The sequence below is a fragment of the Lacerta agilis genome, chromosome 6, assembly GCF_009819535.1.
Source record: "Lacerta agilis isolate rLacAgi1 chromosome 6, rLacAgi1.pri, whole genome shotgun sequence".
NCBI lineage: Eukaryota > Metazoa > Chordata > Lepidosauria > Squamata > Lacertidae > Lacerta > Lacerta agilis.
Genome location: NC_046317.1, coordinates 63,199,848 through 63,221,287, shown reverse-complemented (window position 1 = coordinate 63,221,287; position 21,440 = coordinate 63,199,848). Strand labels below are relative to the sequence as shown.

At 39.6% G+C, this 21,440-nt stretch overlaps 1 protein-coding gene across 12 annotated transcripts in view; it reads right to left on the bottom strand.

Annotated features, from left to right (window-relative positions):
• The window catches only part of PPP1R12B (protein phosphatase 1 regulatory subunit 12B), a 105,718-nt gene that overhangs the window by 72,860 nt on the left and 11,418 nt on the right, over positions 1 to 21,440 (bottom strand). For 10 of the 12 annotated variants that reach the window (XM_033153076.1, XM_033153074.1, XM_033153079.1 and 7 more), the window contains exons 2-9: positions 15,256 to 15,386; positions 14,238 to 14,356; positions 12,730 to 12,889; positions 9,669 to 9,813; positions 6,141 to 6,215; positions 5,450 to 5,526; positions 4,445 to 4,587; positions 1,743 to 1,855 (exon numbers count right to left, since the gene is read on the bottom strand). In XM_033153076.1, coding sequence (XP_033008967.1) covers positions 1,743 to 1,855; positions 4,445 to 4,587; positions 5,450 to 5,526; positions 6,141 to 6,215; positions 9,669 to 9,813; positions 12,730 to 12,889; positions 14,238 to 14,356; positions 15,256 to 15,386 — 963 coding nt within the window. The remainder of the gene's footprint in view (positions 1 to 1,742; positions 1,856 to 4,444; positions 4,588 to 5,449; positions 5,527 to 6,140; positions 6,216 to 9,668; positions 9,814 to 12,729; positions 12,890 to 14,237; positions 14,357 to 15,255; positions 15,387 to 21,440) is intronic. The other 2 variants (XM_033153085.1, XM_033153083.1) reach the window with 2 other exon arrangements.

The following is a 21,440-nucleotide window of genomic DNA, read 5'->3' as shown; positions in this document are numbered from 1 at the left end:
GCCAAATGATGTTTGCTCATACATATGCTTTGCACTGCAGAGGGACCATTTCGATCCAAAATACTCCACCACTGCAAAGTTATTGAAAACATTTCCAGCCCCATCCTAATGTTTAAGCTAAAAAGAAGAGTAAACTGAACAGCATGCCATTGTCTGATGCTAGTCAAGAAAGTCCATGAATGCTATTATGAGTCCTTGCATCAAGGACAGAATACAAGTGTAAGAAAAGAAAGCCCAGGCTCCTCCGCAGGCAGTCCTCCCAAATGGACAAATGGCCTATCTTAATCTTCTCCCAACAGAACCATTAGTGTTTTCCAAAGATGGAGTGGGCTGTCCCAGCTGAAGCATGAGATTACTGATAGTTCTGTTTCTATCATTCATCCTAGTGGTTCAACTGCACAGATTCAAATTAATTACCATACTTTTTAAATGAGAATATCTATGTTAACTTTATATATCATCAATCAGCAATTTAAGACAAAAAGGGGTTAACCCCTTCCCCTCCCCTCCAATATTTTGAGTTTCACTTGGGGGACGACGACATAGTACTAAATATTCTAATGTGCCGTTTCAATTATATAATATCTTAGCACACAGGGCCCTCTCAAATCTGGGAAAGATTACGTAACCTGGGATTTCTGCTGCTATGACAACCACATTGCTCTTAAGAAAATGCAGAAGATTGTTAACTCTTACATGTAAAAAACAACAACTTTATTGCACAATGCTTGATGACAGCATTTTCTGATGAACAGAACACAAGAATAAACAAAAAAATAGCAAAAACCCCTCTCCGATTTCTAAACAGGTAGAAATCCAGGATTCTTATGAAGCATTAAACAATGTATTATTGCAATGTCCAACATAAAATTAACTGAAGAGTGCAGTTTATTTTTTAGAATGAAAACTAGTCGGGTGGTGGAAAGGGGGATATACATATTTCTAAGAATAAACAATGAAGAAGAGGCCTTTGTTTGCAGTATGTTAAAACTAATTTCCTCAGCCTAAAAAGGTACAATTCTGCAGGTTCACTGCAAAGAGAAATATGGTTATCAGATCAATTTTGGGCACATACCCTTTTAAGTAAATATAGCAGAATACTAGTGCTTCTCAATGTTTTACCAACAATTAATGCAGCTCTCCTAAATGTATCTTGATTAAATCAACCTCATTTGCATTCTGTCAGGATGACATAAATATAGTTACTTAATTTTATCCTGAAGTGGATAAGGTTGACTGAGTGGGGATTTCAAACAGGTCTCTCTGGCCCAATCCGACACTGTAGGTTCCAACCAATGTTGGTGCTCCACTTGCACAACAGAACTTCCCTCTCCTCACCTCTGCAGCCATCTTGGGAAGATGGGGGACCCTTTTGAGCAGATTTTGGGAGTACACGGGGAAAGGAGTGAAGGAAGAAGTCCTGTTGCATAAGCAGAATGCAGCTGATGTGGCATTGAGTATAATCCTCTTACCAATACCCAACTATACTTAAGATAGTCATCTCAAATGTCTGGTGAAATGTCTATGCACTAGATAGATACTGGGCAGTATGATCACAGCCATGCAGTATATTTAAGAAATTCTGCTGAATCTTAATGTATAAAGTCACTCGATCCTCTAAATGCTTATTTGGAAGTATGCTGAATTTAATAAAATTTACTTGCAAGTAAGTTTGCACAGTATTGTAAGCTAGGATTCAAAGCAAATTGTCACTTTTAAGACTGAAGTCAACCTCCACTTACTTTTCTGGCAGGAGCCATAGTGAAAGAGTTATGCTCTGGTGGTGGCACTTGTTCTGTGATTTGAGTTCTGCGTTCATGATTGGAATGATTAGCAATAGACTCTTCCTTTCTCTCTATAAAGAAAGACCAAGAAAAAACAAGTGACAAAATAGTTATGAACATTTTACCATAATTCTACAGTTAAAAGGGTGATGTGTCACTGATACTCAAGTCACAGTCCCTTTCATCTGTATGACTAGTTTAAGCAAGAAAGAAAACTACAAACCTCAAAAGCCATTTCTCCACAACCTGAGCAAAAAAGACACTTTAGCTTAAAATGCAAAAATCTGTATGTATGTATTGCTGACTAGCAATATTTTCTCTTAATAGCTTTTCAGTAATGGCTGAAAAAGCTTATCCACAGCAGGTAATAAATTCATTCATTGAAGTAGTAAGAACTGTTAATCCAGTTTTAAGCACATCCCTACAAAACTCTCTTCTTTCTACAAATGATTTTGCAAACAATACTTCTGCTTATGTTTAAATCAAGAGCTCACTTTAAAAGTATGATTTTGAATTGCGCATGAGAGTTACTGATGAATCGGGGGGGGGGGGGACATAGTTTGATAGTGATTTACCTGGGGTTACCCAACACTTGGATCCATTCAGGATTAGACTCTTGCTTCCAAAATGAATCTGGATTAGCTCTCCAGATAGTGATCAAACACATTTGTTTACTGGCTGGTCATATACTACTACGTGAAATATATTAACTGAAGAGTAGAAAGAAAAATTGGATAGTTTCAAGGCTTAAGGCACAAATGAAACAAATATTTATCTAACTAGAATAATTACCCCTGGGCAACTTTGTCTAGCTGTGTCTCCTTACTTTGTGTCTATGCAGCCCCTCAAGTGACTGGTGGCAGTAAAACCCAAGCAGCTAAGGAGAATCACAAATAGTTGTATTAACAGGCCAAACACATGTTTAGCAGCAATACCTCTCTCTCCACCCCACCCCCCACAGCTGCCATTTAAAGACTTTTCATCCCAGAACTCCCGTTTTTTCTTCTGTCCATGACAGTGGACAATAACTATTTTAAGCAAGATAAGACTACATTTCTGTATCTGCTTTGATGAGTAATTTCTGCTTCTGAGAGAGCTATTAATAGCATAAAGTACTGGCCAAGTACTTGTCTATTTCTGTACTACAGCAATATATGCTGAGAAACGCATTCAGTTTTTAGATAGCAATATATTCCAGTTGGTGACCACAGCTAAAAAAATGCAGGGCAGATCCACATATATGAGTTTTCTATTTTTTAAAAAGCAGTGTATCTGTATCTGTATCTGAGGGATTAGAAATGAGAGGGGGGCATGGCTGCACACAATCAATTATGTAAAGGGATGTGCTAAACTATGGCTCTTTGGCAAAGATAGAGCTAAAAAAAAAACCCTTTGTATTTCTTTACATTTGTAACTACCTAGTCCTACAGCAGTGTCCTACACCCTTTCTTTATTGACTTATTGCATTTATATCACAACTTTTTCTCCAAGGATGTCAAGGTGATGTACATAACTCTCCCCCTCATTTAACTCCCCTCCTCATTTATGGTGCTAAAGCAGAAGATAATCATCAAGACAAAGCTAAAAAAAAACTGAACTTCAACTTTTCTACCATTGGTAACTTTTCTGATGTATAACCCCCACTCATGCACTCATCCACAGTAACCCTGCGGAAGCAACAACGGAATATCAGCGTAATACAAACATTTAAGAGTATTTGCTGTATGCAATCTTGCAATAAAACTTCACATTCTATGCTTGAGCTCCACCCACTTGGTGATCCTTTACTCATCTTAGATATATTGCTAATGACTTGTCTTTGTTTTAAAGGACAAGCCGCACAACATTTTCAAAAGCATTCCAGACACCACGCCTAAATGGCTATTATACTGCTACGATATATAAATGAATGCAAAGTAACAGCGCTAAGATATTTTCATCCCATCTAAATAAAGAGCAACAGCTGGACATCTGTAGCAATATAAATCTGGAAAACCCGTAAGACAAATGGTTAAAAACTTTTTGGAAGATGACAGCCAAGTCAGAAAATCCAAAATCTGCAGATAATTCACATTTCATATATTCATTTTTGAATTGCTATGCAGAAGCACTATTTTCCATTAATTATTATTTTTGCTTATAAACATTGAGACTTCAAGAAGCTATATGCCTGGTACACTTCTACTCACATAACAGGACCTTCCTCTCATCCCCACTACAGCTTCTCACAAGCCCCCCCCCCCCCGTGCAAAAAAAATAAAATCTCTTCTGGAGGGTGAAATCTGACTAAATATCAGGAATAGCCTTCTGACAGTAAGAGCTGTCCGACTGCAGAATAGACTCCCACGAGAGATGGTGGATTCTTCTTTCTTGGAGGTTTTTAAGCAGTGGTTGGATGGCCAACTGTCATGAATGCTGCAGATGAGATTCCTGCATTGCAGGGGGATGCACTAGATGACCCTGAGGGTCCCTTCCAACTCTACAATTCTATATGTATGCCTTATTCCAAAATCTCATATTATCTTTATGGATTCTTATAGTTAGAAAATGAATAAAGTTTTTAAAGATACTTGGGAGAAAATTATGTTCTCGTTAATTCCCTGGCCCATCAGTACTTAACTAGACAAGAAACAAAAACAAAACTCGGTTCTATATATTACCTGCCTCTTTTTCAGTATCAGACTCTGAAGCTTCATCTTCCTCGGCTTCTTCTTCCTCAGAGCTGGAGCTACTGGACTCTTTGTTTTCTTCTTCCCTTTCTAGGCATTTCAGAGTGTCTGCCTCGTAAAGAATCTTCTCTTTGCTGAAGTACAAGTGGTTGAGAGAGGTATTCACCACAATGGAATAAGTTAACAAAATTTTGTGCTTTTAAGAAGTTGACGATATCAGAACACAGATAAGGCTTTCTACGGAATCATTTCTGCAGAACAATGTGAGAAACTTCCACTCTTAAAATAACAATGCACTAGCCTAGGCCCAGTGTCCAAAACTTCTATCTGTACATATGTTCAGGTTTCCCCCACAGTTTTTAATTTCAGCCATCTTCTTTTAATTATTTTTATTTTATGTTTTATTATATTTATATGACATCTTTCCTCCAAGGAGCTCATGGTGGTGCACACGGATCTCCCTTCATAACATCCCTGTGAGGTAGGTTAGGCTGATGGCTCAAGGCCACCCAATGAGCTTCACGACTGAGTCAGGATTTGATCTCTAGTCTCCAGGTCGTAGCAAGTCACTAAGCACTACACCACAGTGACTCTTTTGTTAGTGGAATGGTGAAACTGACTAGATGAGCTCCTGATCTGGGGGAAGAGCACACATTCTTCAATAAAAGGTAATTTAAAAATGAATAATAGCTTCCACATGACTGCCCCATCAGCTGCAAAATTCACTGGTGCCCCACCATATTATAGATCACGCTAGTGACTTGACTTATAGAAGCTCAAAATGGGTACTTTCTTTCACAAATTTATAGGCCGCTTGATAGCATAGAGTCTTTGAAGCAATATACACAATAAAAATGGAATAAGACATTGAAACACATGCTCTAAAAACAATAAAACCAATGCAACAATCTCCAAAACCATTTCCTACCCCATCCCCACAGTAATGCTCACATCAAATGCTGCAAGACACCCACACCATGTACTTTGAGATCTTACTTTTTGAAAAGCCCACTTTGAAGTTTCCCATTCATATCAGCTTCTATTAGCTTGTTTCTTGTCTCTTCACTGCGCAGCTGTCAAAAGCATAATTAGAAAGCTGTTTTAAAGAACTACTAATGGCTCCAGTACATCATTTTCGCTATCCCCCTTCTCAAATTCCATTATTATTAAGCTTCCCAGACATTTTCTACAGTTAAGGGATTTCAACATTACAGTGGTACCTCGGTTTAAGAACATCCCTGTTTAAGAACTATTCAAAACAAAGAAAGCTCATACCAAGAACACACTTAGTTGGTTTCTAAGGTGCTACTGGAAGGATTTTTTATTTTTTATTTTGTTTTGACTATGGCAGAAAAACACGGCTACCTACCTATAAGTAAGAACTATTCAGTTTACAAACTCTGCAAAACTGGAAGTAGTGTCCCGGTTTGCAAACTTTACCTTGGTCTAAGAACGGAATCCGAACGGTAGAAGGGCACCGGCAGTGGGAGGCCTCATTAGGGAAAGCACACCTCGGTTTAAGAACAGACTTCCGGAATGGACCAAGTTTGTAAACCACTGTATCTGCATCATCTTGGTACTTTTAACTCTGACCCATTTCAATTTAACATCTCACAAGCAACTCTCAGGTTATTGACATAAAGTCCATGAATACTGGACTAGTTAAAAGGAATAGCCAGAAACTCACCATATTCTGTTTCTTCTGGAGCATCTCTAAATGTTCAACCAATCCTTCATCGGCGACATCAAATGGTGTCTGACCCTGATGGCATGCGCAATTAGCAAACAAAGGCACTTTCAGGTTGGCATTTCATTAGTATGGAAAGGAGATTCTTTATGTTTATTAAGCAAAGTTTATCATGTACATTTCTTATTCCAGTAATTGCCAAGGCTTTGAAAGCAACTTTAGAATTTACCTACTTTTCCCTGGGAAAGGTCTTGTCATAACTTTTAATTATATATTAGCTCCCAAGTTAAGCATGCATTATGTTATACAAATTGATTATCGTAGGATAGAACAGCCAGAGGCATGGAATAGGAGATAAAAGATGGAATTTGTCAAAAATATCAGGAAGTATCTTGCAATAAAATTATGAGTACTACTCTTACACATGTAGCTTCTGATATCAGTAGTACCCAAAAAAGTTGGTTTAGTCTGAGCCAGTACAGATATAACATTTTCAATACTACCACTTCCAGACAACCACTAGCTAAAATCCCTCATAACCAGGGTTTGCAAACACATTTTAAAACCCTGGTTAGTATTAACCATGGTTATGATTGGTGCATACAGACTCCTGAACCATGAAATATGTTGGGGGGGGGGGGCAGTCAGAGGAAAGCTTGTCCTGGAGAGTAAAGGGACTGGGGGAGGGAATGCATGATCTTGCAGTTCTCTCCTAGTCTTTCAGTCTCTATCAAACATTATAGCAAAGGCAACAGGATGAATGGGACATAATGATAATAATAAAGTTGTTGGTGGTGACTGAATAAATTAGAGTTCTTACCCCCTTCCATCATGAAGTCCCAGAGCAGGTTACAACCATTTAAAAATACAATACTAAAATAAATTACGGTCAAGAGAACAGGGTGAGCCCCATATATATATATATATATATATAGAGAGAGAGAGAGAGAGAGAGAGGGAGAGTGTCAAAGGTTGGGGTAAAAAAGTGCCTTCAATTTATGGCAGAAACTAAGCAATGGAAGTAACTAAAAACTTTGGCAGGATTTGAGTAATGCTTGTAATGTACTAAAAATTAAAGTAAAAATGGATTATTTAAGAAAAATATAGAAAATAAGTGAAGCAGTTGAAAAAGACTGAAAATGGTAACAATGGAACGGCAGAGGGGAGTTGAAGGAGTCAGGGAATCCTAAATGATGATGTTGATGTTTAATTTTTGAATTTACATTTGCAATGCAAAACTCAATAAAAAAAGATTTATTGGTGGGTGGGGACTAAGCAAGGTGCACCTCAATTAGGAAATTCTACAGCTAAGCAACTGCCACAGAGAATGCCCTCTCCTACCCTGAACATATGAGGATTGTGAAGCTAGCAAACGGATGTCCCCTGCTTGAAGAAGTGCAACTGACCACTGACCCATCTTGTCTTCTTAGAGCTCACTGAAGGGGACTGACTAGGTGGGTTATTAATGCTTCATCAGGAGGGTGAGGTACCGTCTGCACTTCTTCAAGCAGCTTTTCTACAAAACTCTATGTGAGTTTGTCAGCCAAATCATAATCACAGCCTTAGAGCAACACCCAAGTCAAAATGCAGACTAAGGAAGATCTAAGAAACTTAGCAGTTCAATCAAATTTGAGTCTGCTCCATAAACATTCCCAAAAACGGAAACTTATGATGATGACAGTGACCACCTGCTTTCTTACATTATACAGTAGTAAGCCAATAAAAGACACTTGAATATTTTGTAGGCACAACATCAAGGCCAAGTGTTCCATGCAAGCTAAAGTTGCCTCTAAATATTACTACTGCTTCTACCTCTTTCCACCTCCACCAACAGTTTTAATGCTGCAGAAATGATCTACTTTGAATGATTAGGGCAAGCATTAATTCAGATGCCTTATTTCATCAGGCATGGAAATATATGACTTGTGTGGCATAGGACCTTCTTTGCAAATATCATAAATGATGTTTCATGTACCATTCACTAAAAGCAAAGACAAGAACTACTATTGCCACAAAGCCCTGCACATTTCTACAAAACTCATGGCAGGTACCGCTTGTCTGGCCTGATTTCACCAAGGATTTTCTTGTTTACCACATTATCCCATACACACTAACTGGTTTATCATCTCATGCTGTCAGTCTCCATCCTCACTCCAGGCAGCAAACTAAAACTCTTCAAAAGACTGGCAAATCCCCAGGAACATCCAAGATTGGGAGTGAGGTTTTAACGGAAGCCCTTAAAGAAAACCCAACTCACCATAGAAACAATGTAGCTAGGAAAAACAATGCAATGGTCCCTCATGCAGAAGAATATTTTCAGCCTTCCAAAACCTTGCACTTATACTTCTCTCCTTTGGAGGGGGGGGGGGTTATCATTCCCACTCTGTAACCCCATCCCCTGTTGCATGTTAAAATCAGTACCAAGGACAGTTAGGGTAGATAAACTACTGTTCCCATCTTTATCAGCACTGATAACACCACCAAAATACCCCAAAGCACTTTGTAACTGGTCTCATTCTCGAAGCCTAACTTATTTTTACCCCTCTCTAAGGACTGTAGAGTAAGTGCAGAACCCAGTCTACTATCCCAGGGGTCTGTGAAGGGACTTGGTTCTTTTTCCTACTCTACCTCCTCTTTTAACTCCTAGAAGACACTGTAAATGTAGACTTCATAGGCAAGGGAAGGTATAGCAGTGGTGGTGGCAGCCACAGCAAGAAGGCAAGACATCACAGTTTTGATTAAGTTTGACAGAAACTTAAAATCTTAATTTTCTAAGTTGCTGCAGGATGGCAACATACTTTTTGGAGTGTGTGTATATATAAAGTCTATAAATTTTCAGGAAGCACCCATTTGCTCTAGCTCAGAAGTCAATTGACACATCTACAATTAGCACACTGCCAAAATACGATGCAATGTGGGAAGAAGAAGAAGAAGAAGAGTTTGGATTTGATATCCCGCTTTTCACTACCCGAAGGAGTCTCAAAGCGGCTAACATTCTCCTTTCCCTTCCTCCCCCACAACAAACACTCTGTGGGGTGAGTGGGGCTGAGAGACTTCAGAGAAGTGTGACTAGCCCAAGGTCACCCAGCAGCTGCATGTGGAGGAGTGGAGACACGAACCCGGTTCCCCAGATAACGAGTCTACCGCTCTTAACCACTACACCACACAGGCCTTTCTCTATCAGTTTTACATAAAAAGAATATCATATAAGAGTCCAATCATATGCATAGACATTACATAGGGTAGAAAGTAGCCATTTAGACTTTTGGCCCTACTGATTTCAAATGGCTTATCACATTGAAAATAGAAATAGACACAGTAGTCAAAGAACACACACACCAAAAATGTATTTTCAGCAACACCTTTCAAAATACATTTCAGCTGACAAGGAGAATAAAATATGTGCATAATGCAACCTACTCTATTGACTAAAGCCAAGTAACAGGCAATAATTATATATGTGCTTGTCAGCAAACATCTTGCTACTGGGGGCTCTTGTATTAATTTACTAGTCTACAGCTCACTAACCAGCTTGTTCCTGATGTCCATGTCACACAGTGCTTCAGCCAAGATAGAGCAAGCTTCCTTCACTCCCCAATGTGCAGCAGCATGGAGTGGAGTCCAGCCATCATTGTCCTGGACATTCACATCATACCCAGCTTGGATCAAGAGCCTAAGAAAAACAAGTGAGCAAGAATGGCAGCAGTTCAGTCATGCAGCTTAAGAACGTGCAGTGGGCTTTATGAAATAGGTTTATACCCTGTGAGAGAGACAAGTGTGGTAAAGCAAACAGCTCAAAGTGTTCCAGTGATGGCTAGAATCAAACCTGGAAAGAAAAGGAAGAAGTTGCAGGAACAGCATCCTCCAGCATGGGCAACTGTGCCATTACCCAATATACAATATAGTCTTATAGTATAGGCCCATCTAGCTTTTAAAACTCCCAGGGGCCTTGGTGGGACACATAACTTTGGTTACTGTTGTATAAATCTAAGCATTTACATAACTCATTTTATTAATAACCATAGTATTGGCTTTGACAATGTGCCTGTTTTTGTGTTGTCCAATAAATAAATAAAGTGCAAAGCCAAACATGCATATTCCTAACTGTTCTGCAACCTTTTTATAGACTACGTGAATAGAGCAGTAGTGTCTCAGACAGAAGTATTTCCTAATCTTCCTAACCAAGATTCTTCTGAAGATTCCATATTAAACAGGAGATCTTCTGTATCTATTTTGCCACTGAACTTTCACCCTTTCAACAATGAATTCCTTCTTAGCATAACAACTGGAAAATTACCTGCATGTTGTTTACTTTTCCAAATTCTCCCTCACTTCCTCTCTGATGAACTGCTGTTAGTGTGAAACAATGACACCCATTTATTTTACTCCACAATGTTTTTCATATATTGGAATATGAGGGGGGTGTTAATCCTACACAGCATTCCTGGCAGGAGAGAAGGGCTAGACAAGTGAATATAATGCTGTGTTGTGAATGGCAGTGAAGGTTGTTTCCCTACTGCCATCCAACTAGGCGGCAGTCATTTCAGTGTCTTTTGCATCTGCATGTTACTATGGTTACATAAAAAGAAATCCCACTGTCGATCACTCCTGCAATGCACAGCTCAGAAAATAAATGAACTTTCAGAGGATGTGTTGGACAGATTTCAAAGCATGAAAACAATGAACAAGGAAGTATTCAAAAGAATTGTCAAAAATTATGCAGCAGATATGTGCTTTACTTAAGAAGTTGTTGCTCCCACTTTGCTTTCACCTCTTTAGGCTAGGTCCAGACTTGGGCTGTAATCCTATACAAACTTATCTGGGAGTAAGTTCTACTGAACTCAATAGGACTTACCTCCAAGCAGACAGGTATAGGATTGCACTGCAAGCTACAAAAATCTAAGTCTCATTGGTGTCAAGTCACAACCAACTTGTCACATTTATTTCAATGGGATCTAAGTTCAGCTGAGTCTGGATCTAAACTATTGTTTAAAATAATTACTAAATATTTAGAGATTGGCTTTTAAAACAGACACTTTCAATTGGCACAGTGCAATCACTTAATAAGGAGCACATCAGAAAAGATTCCAAGAATTCTGATATTTCTTAGTATTAACATCACTAAAAACCTGGTGAAACCAGGTGCGGAAAACCTGCAAAGGCCCAGGATACCAACCAAACACTGCAGCTAAAAACTGGTGTCACATAAGTAAAATGACAGAACTAACATTTGTAAAAATGTTTACCAACCATCTCAACACAAAAAGCAAGCATACCAACACATACTGAAAAGTGTTGGCTAGCAAATGTTCTCCTTACCAAGAAACTAAACACTTAAGTAAGCACAGGAATGTAATGTTCAATAAAGCTTTTCTACACTGCTGTTCTGGGTCAGCAAACTGAAGATATGCCCTGGAAAAGTACCGGTAACATAAAGCAGGCAAATATTACAATTTAAATCTATCAATCAACTAAAATCAAGTTAACTGGTACTTTTCCTTCAAGTTGATAATATGAATGCATTTCATGCTTACACAGCAGCTCAAGACAATACTGATCTAGCAGCTAAGCCTCTACGTTGCAATTACAGCCCTACTCTGCAATAGCTATCCTTGAAAAACCTATCCTAGCCATTAGCCAGCTGTAAAAAACCCTACAAAGCTGCACACTTTCCCAGCCATGCTGTTAGTTTGTGTATATCTTATAAAGGCTGCAGACAATAAATTATAACAAAAGAAATCCCACCGAAGCCAACAATCAGAAAATCCTGGAGACCTTCATTTACAAACAAGTGAACAAGTGTAGAAACAAACAACTGAAAGACAGCATATGTCCCATCCTTACAATGCTATACAGTGGTGCCCCGCTAGACGAATGCCTCGCTAGATGAAAAACTCGCTAGACGAAAGGCATTCGCTAGCGGAAGGCTGTCTCACAAGACGAATTTGTCAATGGGCTTGCCTCGCAACACGAAAAAATTGCCGATTCCCCCCCCCCCCCGGTCAAACTGCTCTTCCCCCGTTGGTGCTTCGCAAGACGAAATTTTCGCTATACGACAACACTCGCAGAACGAATTAATTTCGTCTTGCGAGGCACCACTGTATTTGAAAGGGCTCAAGACTAATCAAAGGTCCATCATACAAAAAGCACTATTATTCCTATTTTCTTTTGAGAAACCATAGCAACCTGTGAATTTTTAGTGTGTACCAACAGCCTCTTTCAGGTTAAGGGGGCTCACAAATAATATCTAGCTCTATCACTAATATTTTGCAGCTGGGACTTCATCCTTAGCTGGTGGTGCTAAGAGCTAGCAAGAGAATATGCAGTAATTTTACACTTAGGTTTAAGATAAAAGTTGAAAGCCCACTTCCACTGAACTTAAATCAGAAGAAGAAAGGGCGGATACATTAAATCACTGCGTATTAAAACACATCTAGTACTATTGGAATAAACATTATCATAATCCAATCCAATAGTCTCATATTCCAGTACCAGAAACCTGTAGAAATATCTCTTCACAGAGACAATTTTTACAAGAGTACCATTAGGCCATGGTTTATTACAGCTAACAATGGAAACAGATCAGTACCTCATCACCTCAGAGTAGCCTTTAGCTGAAGCTACATGAAGAGCTGTAGCACCAGTTCGGGGCTGCTTCCTGTCATCAATTTTCCTCCTGTTCAGCCATTGCCGTGCATCCTGCAGCATTTGTTGCTCTTCCGCTTTTCTTGCCTGATCAAGATCCAATCCTGGAGAAACAGACAACAGGTGTAAAAAGCCCAAAGTATAACAAAAAAAATAAAGAGGAGAGGATACAAGTTTTATAACAAGTTCATAATTTTGTCGTCCTTAATGTACTGCCAGTCAATTCAATTGCACAAAGGGTTGAAGGGGACAGTATATTTAAAACGAAGATTGCACAATTAATATGCCTCATTTTATCTAAAGCTTGAAGGAACACTACAAAAACATTAAAGATGCCGAAAATAGAGTTGAATAAAATCTCAACAATGTATTTTTGCACATCAATTTTTTTCATGTCATTTTGGATTATGAAAAAATGTTACATAGAAGTAAAGTTCTTTGTAACTTTCCATAACTGGAAGTACACTAATTGTAGCTGAACAGCACAAGTATTTTGAAGTTAAATCTTGATTAATATGTGAACTCCAACAATAAAAACAGTTACTAAGCTTTGCTAAAAGCAAGTAGAATTGAAACAGTTTCATTTCCAAGGGAACATGCTAACATATTCAGAAAGCAGCATCCTGTGAGCCTTCCAGGCAATCTTCCACATTTCTCTAATGTTAAGTGGGCAATCACCAAACTGTCAAATCAAATAAATAGAATTACCTAAGAATTGTGCTGTGGACCAGCTGTTTGTGCAATGTTAACCTTGCTGTTACAAAGAAAAACTGAAGCAGCACATCAATCCTTCTACACATGTCAATCAGGAAAGTCCACATCTCCTCATTGGGTAGCATTTTAGAATGCCTGTACAGAAAGACTGAGCTGCATAGAATGACTAAGCTGGTATAGTTGCAAGCGCCCAAAATAACAATGTGGGAAGGGTGGGAGGGTGATGACAGTAAGACAACTTTAAGCTTTGTAAATACTCCAAGAAAAGGAAAGCAACATTGTCTCAATACAAAACATACCTTAGGCTTGTTTCAAACAAGGATCAACACATTGATAATGCACACACTCTGCAAAAATGACTACAGTACTCTGATGTTGAGGCCTTTGGCAATTGCCAGCAGAAACAACAAAATGGGTTTTTACATTCAGCACAAACAAAAACCCATGACAAAAGCAACAGCAGTCTGAATTAAACCTTAGGTTTAAACCACCAACATACAGAGGGGATGGGTGATTCACGTTTTCAGAATATTTATTTTCCTTTGTGTACAGCCTAACTTAAGAGAATAAACAAAATGCTATACTTTAGAAATGTACTTTTGTGTGGTGTCACTGTTCCTAATGTTTTACTTACTAAAGTGAAATTCCAGGCCCCTTTTATAACCAAAGTATATATGCTTTTCTTATTAAAACCCCACAAGAATGAAGAGTGGTTAGTAAGATATACAATTTCCTTACCTTGTTTCTTTACTTGTTCCAAGAGCAGATCCTTCATGGCTGCTTCCTCTGCAAGGTCAGATGGGACTTCACCTTCACTGTTCACAGCAGCTACGTTGGCCCCATGACTTATCAGATACCTACATGAATGAGATGCAGATTGAGACTGGACTTCACAGCACGAGTTCAATATCTGGCTTTGTGTTTATACTTTGCCAGTAAATAGCAAAACACTGAATTCAGATTTTTTGCAGCTAGTGATAGTGATCTCCCTTATCACAAGGCTGGCCCTGCAAATAGCTATTACTGTTGATTTGCTCAGCCATTTAAGATACAATTCTTTATGAAACTTTCAAATTTTGGAAAACAACCAGATAATTCAATTTTTTAAAAAAAATTCTTCATCTGTTTTTGCTTAAGTTTATTTTAAAAGGAATTTTCCCCCTCAGTATACATGTCTGGCTTATATAGACTTTTTGTACAGAAACGGATCGTCACCCACAGAGCTGGCCTGATAATCCTAGTTTCGCTAATTATCCTGCATTCTTGTTCAGAATTCCTCTTCTTGCTTCAGTGTAAACTATTAGTTTTGTAGCACTAGCTAATGTTTCATGTGGTTTATATATCCAAAGGAAATATGCATCCTTTTTGAGCTATGGTGGTTATAGTTTGCTTAGACACATGATTGGATCTGTCATTTTAAATTAGTCCAGTGGTACCTCCGGTTGCAGACAGGATTTGTTCCAGAGCTCCAGTTGGATCCCAAGGTTTTCGCAACCGGAGGTGCCTGTTCTGCGCATGCGTGTGGCATGGTAGAGTGCTTCTGCACATAGGTGCGGTGCGATAGAGCACTTCTGCACATGCTTGCGTGTGAAACCCGGAAAAATACTTCCAGGTTTGCTGCATGCGTATCCCAAAGGATACGTAACCAGAAGGATACATCAACCATTCATACATTCCCCCCTCATACCCACTTCTCTAAAAAGGAGATAAGTCATTTATTATTTCCAGTATCCAGGTCACACTGAAACTCACTCACTCTGCTATGTTCAGATAGCCACAAGATGCAACCGCATGAAGTGGGGTCCAGCCCTCGTTATCTTGCTGATTTACATTGGCTCCGTATTCTAACAGAAACTTTACCATGTCCAGGTTCTCATCTATACATGCCTTAGGGGAAAGAAGGGAAAGGAAGGGGAGAGGAAAGGAAAGAGAGAGGTCAAGGTGTTAAAATTAGCAATCTACTACCGTTTTAACAACTGTAAATGATACCAGGGACATCTCAACCATACTGAGCCTGCCTATCTTTCAGCCCCCCTATGACATCTCCATAAGATTTTGCCGTCACTTCCCCACCTCCACAGAGCTGAAGGCTGAACCCACCGTAAAGTGATCTTTTGGTATTTGATTTAGGAATGGCATGAAATTCCATGGAGCAGGGAAAGGTTTGGAACATGCTGTTCCAGGAAAGCTTCAATGAAAGAGAATGTGTCAGCACACTCAATGGAATGAAATGTGGCGAGAATTAACGCAGTGAATCCCAAGCACGAATTCAGATAAATTCTCAGTCAAACAAATCAGAACAATTGCAGACTGGACACTTGTCCTCCTTGTATATCAAGACACAGAAGAAGAAAAAGAATTTTGTACTAATAGCTTACCATGCAACCCTTTCATAATTAAAATTAAAGCATCACTTAATTTTTATCAGTTGACTTGGCTCTACCATGCTGAACACACGGAAATATTTTGTAGTGAGCAGATCAACATTATTTTGAATTTGAGTGGGTAACACGTTAATTATAAAAGGCAAAGATTGTAAAGGAAATTAAACAATGCACACTTTAGAGTGAAAGGGGTACTTTACAATAAGCCAAATTTACTTGAAGCTAAGTTTACTCTGAACTCAATATAATTGCCTAAAGAAGAAATTCAGCCTTCAGAACCTGCACTACAGCTCCGAGGCATTCAGAACGAGGTTTCTTCATATTAGAAGTGAAGGGTGTGTGTGACTCACATTACAACCATTTCACCTTGCTCTACCTCCTCATCCCAGAGCTAGAAACGCTTCATTACCAAGTAGATCAGAAAATAAAAGTAAACGGAAAGGAAAGGAAATACTTGTGTTGTTTGGCTGGTGAAGTCACACATTTATAGTTTCGGACATTATTGTGCTCAAATAATCAGAAAGTATAAAATAAAAATGAATGATCACATATATGGCCCAGGAAATGATCCTGGGGAGTTATAAGTTGCCACTTCCATGATCCTAGCACCCTGTGAGAATTTTACTAATCCTTGAGTCCAACAGAAAGTCCACAACAACAAACATAATACATGGACCTATGCGTTGTGAATATACTCACCCTCGAAAACCAGGCATATTTCATCATGGTATTTTTATACATAGAAAATCAGACTTTAACAATTCACAAATGGTAGGAGTGTAATCCGTAACATACTTTCATTGTATTTTAAAAAAATGCTATAACTGCCTTTTCTTAACCATGAAAAAGCAATTTAAGTAAAACACATCAAGCATTAGATCCAAATACCTTTTTCATCCCAAACTCCCCAAATGTCAGAGACCAGGCTGAGGAGTACAACTCTGATGAGGAATGGCGGGAGCCTACCCCTCCCCCTGCTCATGGCCAGGAACCTGAAACTCCACAAGAGCAGTGGAGCAGTGTTGATTTGGAACAATGGTTTGCTGAGGGGCACAGTTTGGAGGACAAAAGTTGGGAAGACTCCTTCATGGATCACTGCCTTGTCGTGGCAAAGGGGCTTGAATAACTCAGAGAAGCCACCCAAGATCATAGTGGAGAGTTTTGAATAAACGTAATCCACCTGGAGCAAGTTTGAAAAACTCAGCAGTGGCCAGAGGATTGGAGAAGATCAGTCTACATCCCAATCCCAAAGAAAGGCAGTGCCAAAGAATGCTCCAACTACCGCACAATTGCGCTCATTTCACATGCTAGCAAGGTTATGCTTAAAATTCTACAAGGCAGGCTTAAGCAGTATGTAGACCGAGAACTCCCAGAAGTGCAAGCTGGATTTCGAAGGGGCAGAGGAACCAGAAGCCAAATTGCAAACATGCGCTGGATTATGGAGAAAGCTAGAGAGTTCCAGAAAAACATCTTTATTAATATTTCTACCAGATGCTCAGTACTGCAGAGGTGTAAAAATCATTCTCATTATTGCTGGTGAGTGCTTCATGCAGTACAAACATGGAAAATGTCCTAGTCAGCTTGCATGGCGGGTAGGAAGGTGCCAAAATGTCTTGGGCCAGCCCTAAAGGTAAAGGTAAAGAACCCCTGACAGTTACCGGTAAGTCCAGTCGCAGATGACTGTGGGGTTGCAGTGCTCATCTCGCTTTACTGGCCAAGGCAGCCGACGTTTGTCCACAGACAGTTTTTCCGGGTCATGTGGCCAGCATGACTAAGTCGCTTCTGGCGAAACCAGAGCAGCGCACGGAAACACCATTTACCTTCCCGCTGGAGCGGTACCTATTTATCTACTTGCACTTTGACGTTCTTTCAGACTGCTAGGTTGGCAGGAGCAGGGGCCGAGCAACGGGAGCTCACCCCGTCGCAGGGATTCGAACCGCCGACCTTTCGATCAGCAAGCCCAAGAGGCTCAGTGGTTTAACCCACAGCGTCACCCACATCCCTAATTAGTGAAGTAATTCTACCCAATTCTTTTTATCCAATCCAGTATCTTCCGTCCACACTACAAAACATCTGTGGCTAACTATAGCTGCTCAGATTGGTAATCAGCCAAAGGAACTGCAAATGTTCCCCCTGCCCACAAATTACTGGATTAACTGGGTTCTAAGAAAGCTTATGAGATCCAAGAAAATAAAAACCTAGATTCCTTTGGATCGCTTACTGCCTTGGTCATAAGTAGTCAATATCCCACTTGATTCCTAAGGAATGGAAACTGGAGTGAAGACAAACAATATTAAGTCCCCACCTGTTCCTGTAATGAATCTACAATACAATAACTTGATTTGTGGATATAGTAGATTCAAAACATTAAACAAAACTGTAGTCCTTTGCTTTAGAGGTATTTATTTTTTAATGGTCATGTCTGAGCACTTCAGGGATTGATGTACATTATACATGAAGAGAGGACACTAAACACTTTCCTGGAATCTTGGACATAAAAGTGTTATTAATTTTAGAAAACATTGGCTATTGTTTTTTCCACATGTAAAATAGTGAGATGCAAAGGTATTCAGAAGAAATGGAAAAATAAACTACTCATACCACTTAGTTACAAAACAGATGTTTGGAAACTAATTTGGTTAATTCTTTATGGATCACTAAATTAGCACTTCATAACCTCTGCGGGCAAAAGCCCTCTGAATTAGAACTTGCTGCATTTGCCCTTCATTACCATGCTTCAGTGAAGATGTGTGAACAAAAAGAGAACTGGCCACATAGTTGGCAATTATTTGAAGTCTCCAATGCATCAGCTTGCACTGTTGGAGAGAGAAAGCATTTCAGTTTAAATATTAATATGTAGAGAACAGCAGCAATGGCTTGTCTCTTTAGCATCAGGTCGAAATTATGGAGACAACTCTATTCCTTCTACCTTTTACATCAGGGGTAGGCAACCTAAAGCCCATGGGCCAGATGCGACCCAATCGCCTTCTCAATCCGGCCCACAGACAGTCCAGGAATCAGTGTGTTTTTACATGAGTAGAATGTGTCCTTTTATTTAAAATGCATATCTGGGTTATTTGTGGGGCACAGGAATTCGTTTTTTTATTCCCCCCAAAATATACTCTGGCCCAACACATGGTCTGAGGGACAGTGGACCGGCCCACGGCTGAAAAAGGTTGCTGACCCCTGTTTTACATCCTGATCACAGTAACCACATATGGCTACCACACTATTGCTGACAAACAACTACACTAAAAGGGTTTAATAAATGTTTCATTTGATTATCAAACCTTGTACATTTTAATTATAAGAATTGGATCCAGATAAAACAGCTGCTCACTGAAGATTCCTTGGCCCAGTTTTGGAGTTCTACTTCATCTTCAGCACACACCCACACGACAGACAACCCCATTCCAGGACCATCCAAACCTCAGGGAGGGTTTTTTAGGGGCAGGAGGGGCAGGGAAGTCACTTCCACCTGCCCCTGTGGGTCCTGCTGCCTAATGTGATAGACTCACCTTGCCTCGTGGCTGAGCCAGCCCTGGTGTCCAGTTACTAGAGTTCTACTCTGCATCCAACCAAAATACTATATAACTTAATGCAATGAACACAATCCACGTGATTTGGGAAGCTGTGTCATTGGGTTCTATTCTATTTCTTCTTTACATTCATATCCCACACTTTCTCAGCATAAAATGGGAGGAGTTACCCCATTTTGTCCATACATCTCAATTCCTAGAATTAGGGTAGAGTGAGACACTGACCCAGGGTCACCCTGTGAACTTCATGGCCTTGATACAGATTCAGACCACGTGGTCCAAGTACAATGCTTTGACTCCCTAATGGCTGTATCTGCAAAAATCTAATTTCTGATTTAAGTTGGGAACATCCATACAACTGGACCCACTCATCTGGTTTTAATATTCTCTCTCTCTCTCTCTCTCTCTCTCTCTCTCTCTCACACACACACACACACACACACACACCAACCATAATAAAACCACTGAAGGTATGATAGAATGGGGCTCGATTATTTCTGTTTCACTCAAGAAAGAAGCAACTTCTTTATTTTAATTTGAATGGTGAATGGGCAAGTATCTTTCACATAAAGCAAGCCTCCCGACAGCTGAACAGTGTCAGGGTTAACAGTGTCTGGGAGCAGACACATGAGTTCAAAGAACGAAGGAATAAAACTCCCAAAATAGCCTTGCAACTGTCACCACTAGCAATTGTCAGCATTGGAAGGTATGCCCTTGCCTTCATGCCCCACAGAGCTCACCACTCAGAACATTCATCAGAAGTAGCACTGCCAGAAAGCAATCAGGTAAATCTCCAAACAACAACAGAGAGGACTATAGTTGTCAAATATTTTTTCAGTCTAGGCAGCTCTCAATGTTTTTTCAGGAGATAGTCAGAACTTGCCTCAAACATTTCCCAGGCACTCCTGCTGAATGTCAGTACACAGTCAATGGTTATATCACTATTGACACAACAGTCTTAGCCATCTCACACCCATTCTTTCAAAATGCTTCCTACTAGTTATCCTTCATATTACCTCCCTCTGCCAATGACAGGTCATTTATTACACCACTCAAATTGAAGTTCACTCTCCCCTTAAAATGGTAATCACATACCTCATTGACATACAGATGGCTTATGGATATATCGCAAGCCTTGTAACACTGGATTAAAATGCTATTGTTAAAATAAAATCAGTCAAGAATTTAATGGCACTGTGCCCAACAAAACATTTACCTTGCGCTTACAATTATTTTCAGCTGTATGAGTACAGGGAGGACTATTGTGGGAAATTCTTTCTATATGTTTGCATTTGCATGTTCAAACTTCACCCAAATCATACAGCACATATAAAGTGAAACTTAGGATTTTCTCAGAAACTTGAAATCTGGTCCAAGGCTTGGAACCTCTCCAAACTTACTTTAGTAAGACAATTTTGTTTTCTGAAATATAGCTACTTTAATGCCAGCTACTTTCGAGCTTGTTTCATTAAACTTATGAGCAAAAGCAATGGAGACACCAACAGGATGTAGCCTGCCTCAATGAGCTCAGCACCTGCGATGGGGTGGTGGTCAGGTTGTTGCCTCCTCCAAACTGTGTCCCAGACTGCAATACCGTAAGCCCTCAACTTACACAGGGGTTATGTTTTAGAGATCACACCTGAAAACAAAATCCTGTATAGTCAAAAGACATTGGGTGCAATGGCGGGCAGGACTGCCACCGTCTTTTTCCCCGGACTTGCACCCCCGTTGTTTTTTTAAAAAGTAACTTTTTTGCCAAGTGACGAACTGCGTGCTCATTAGCCTTTAGGTGATGTAACACATTTCTGTTGCATTCTGAGCACTCCATGTGCTCTAGAGAGTTCCCTATCATTGGAAGCCAGGCCACCTAATCTCAGTGACTATGTATTTTCAGTCCATTCATTGGCTTGATGCTTCTGGTATATACTGATGCATGTAAAACTGAATGACATCTTCCTGTAACTTACTCAAAAATCCTATGACAGAAATGTCTATGAATTTCATGTATAACTGAAAGC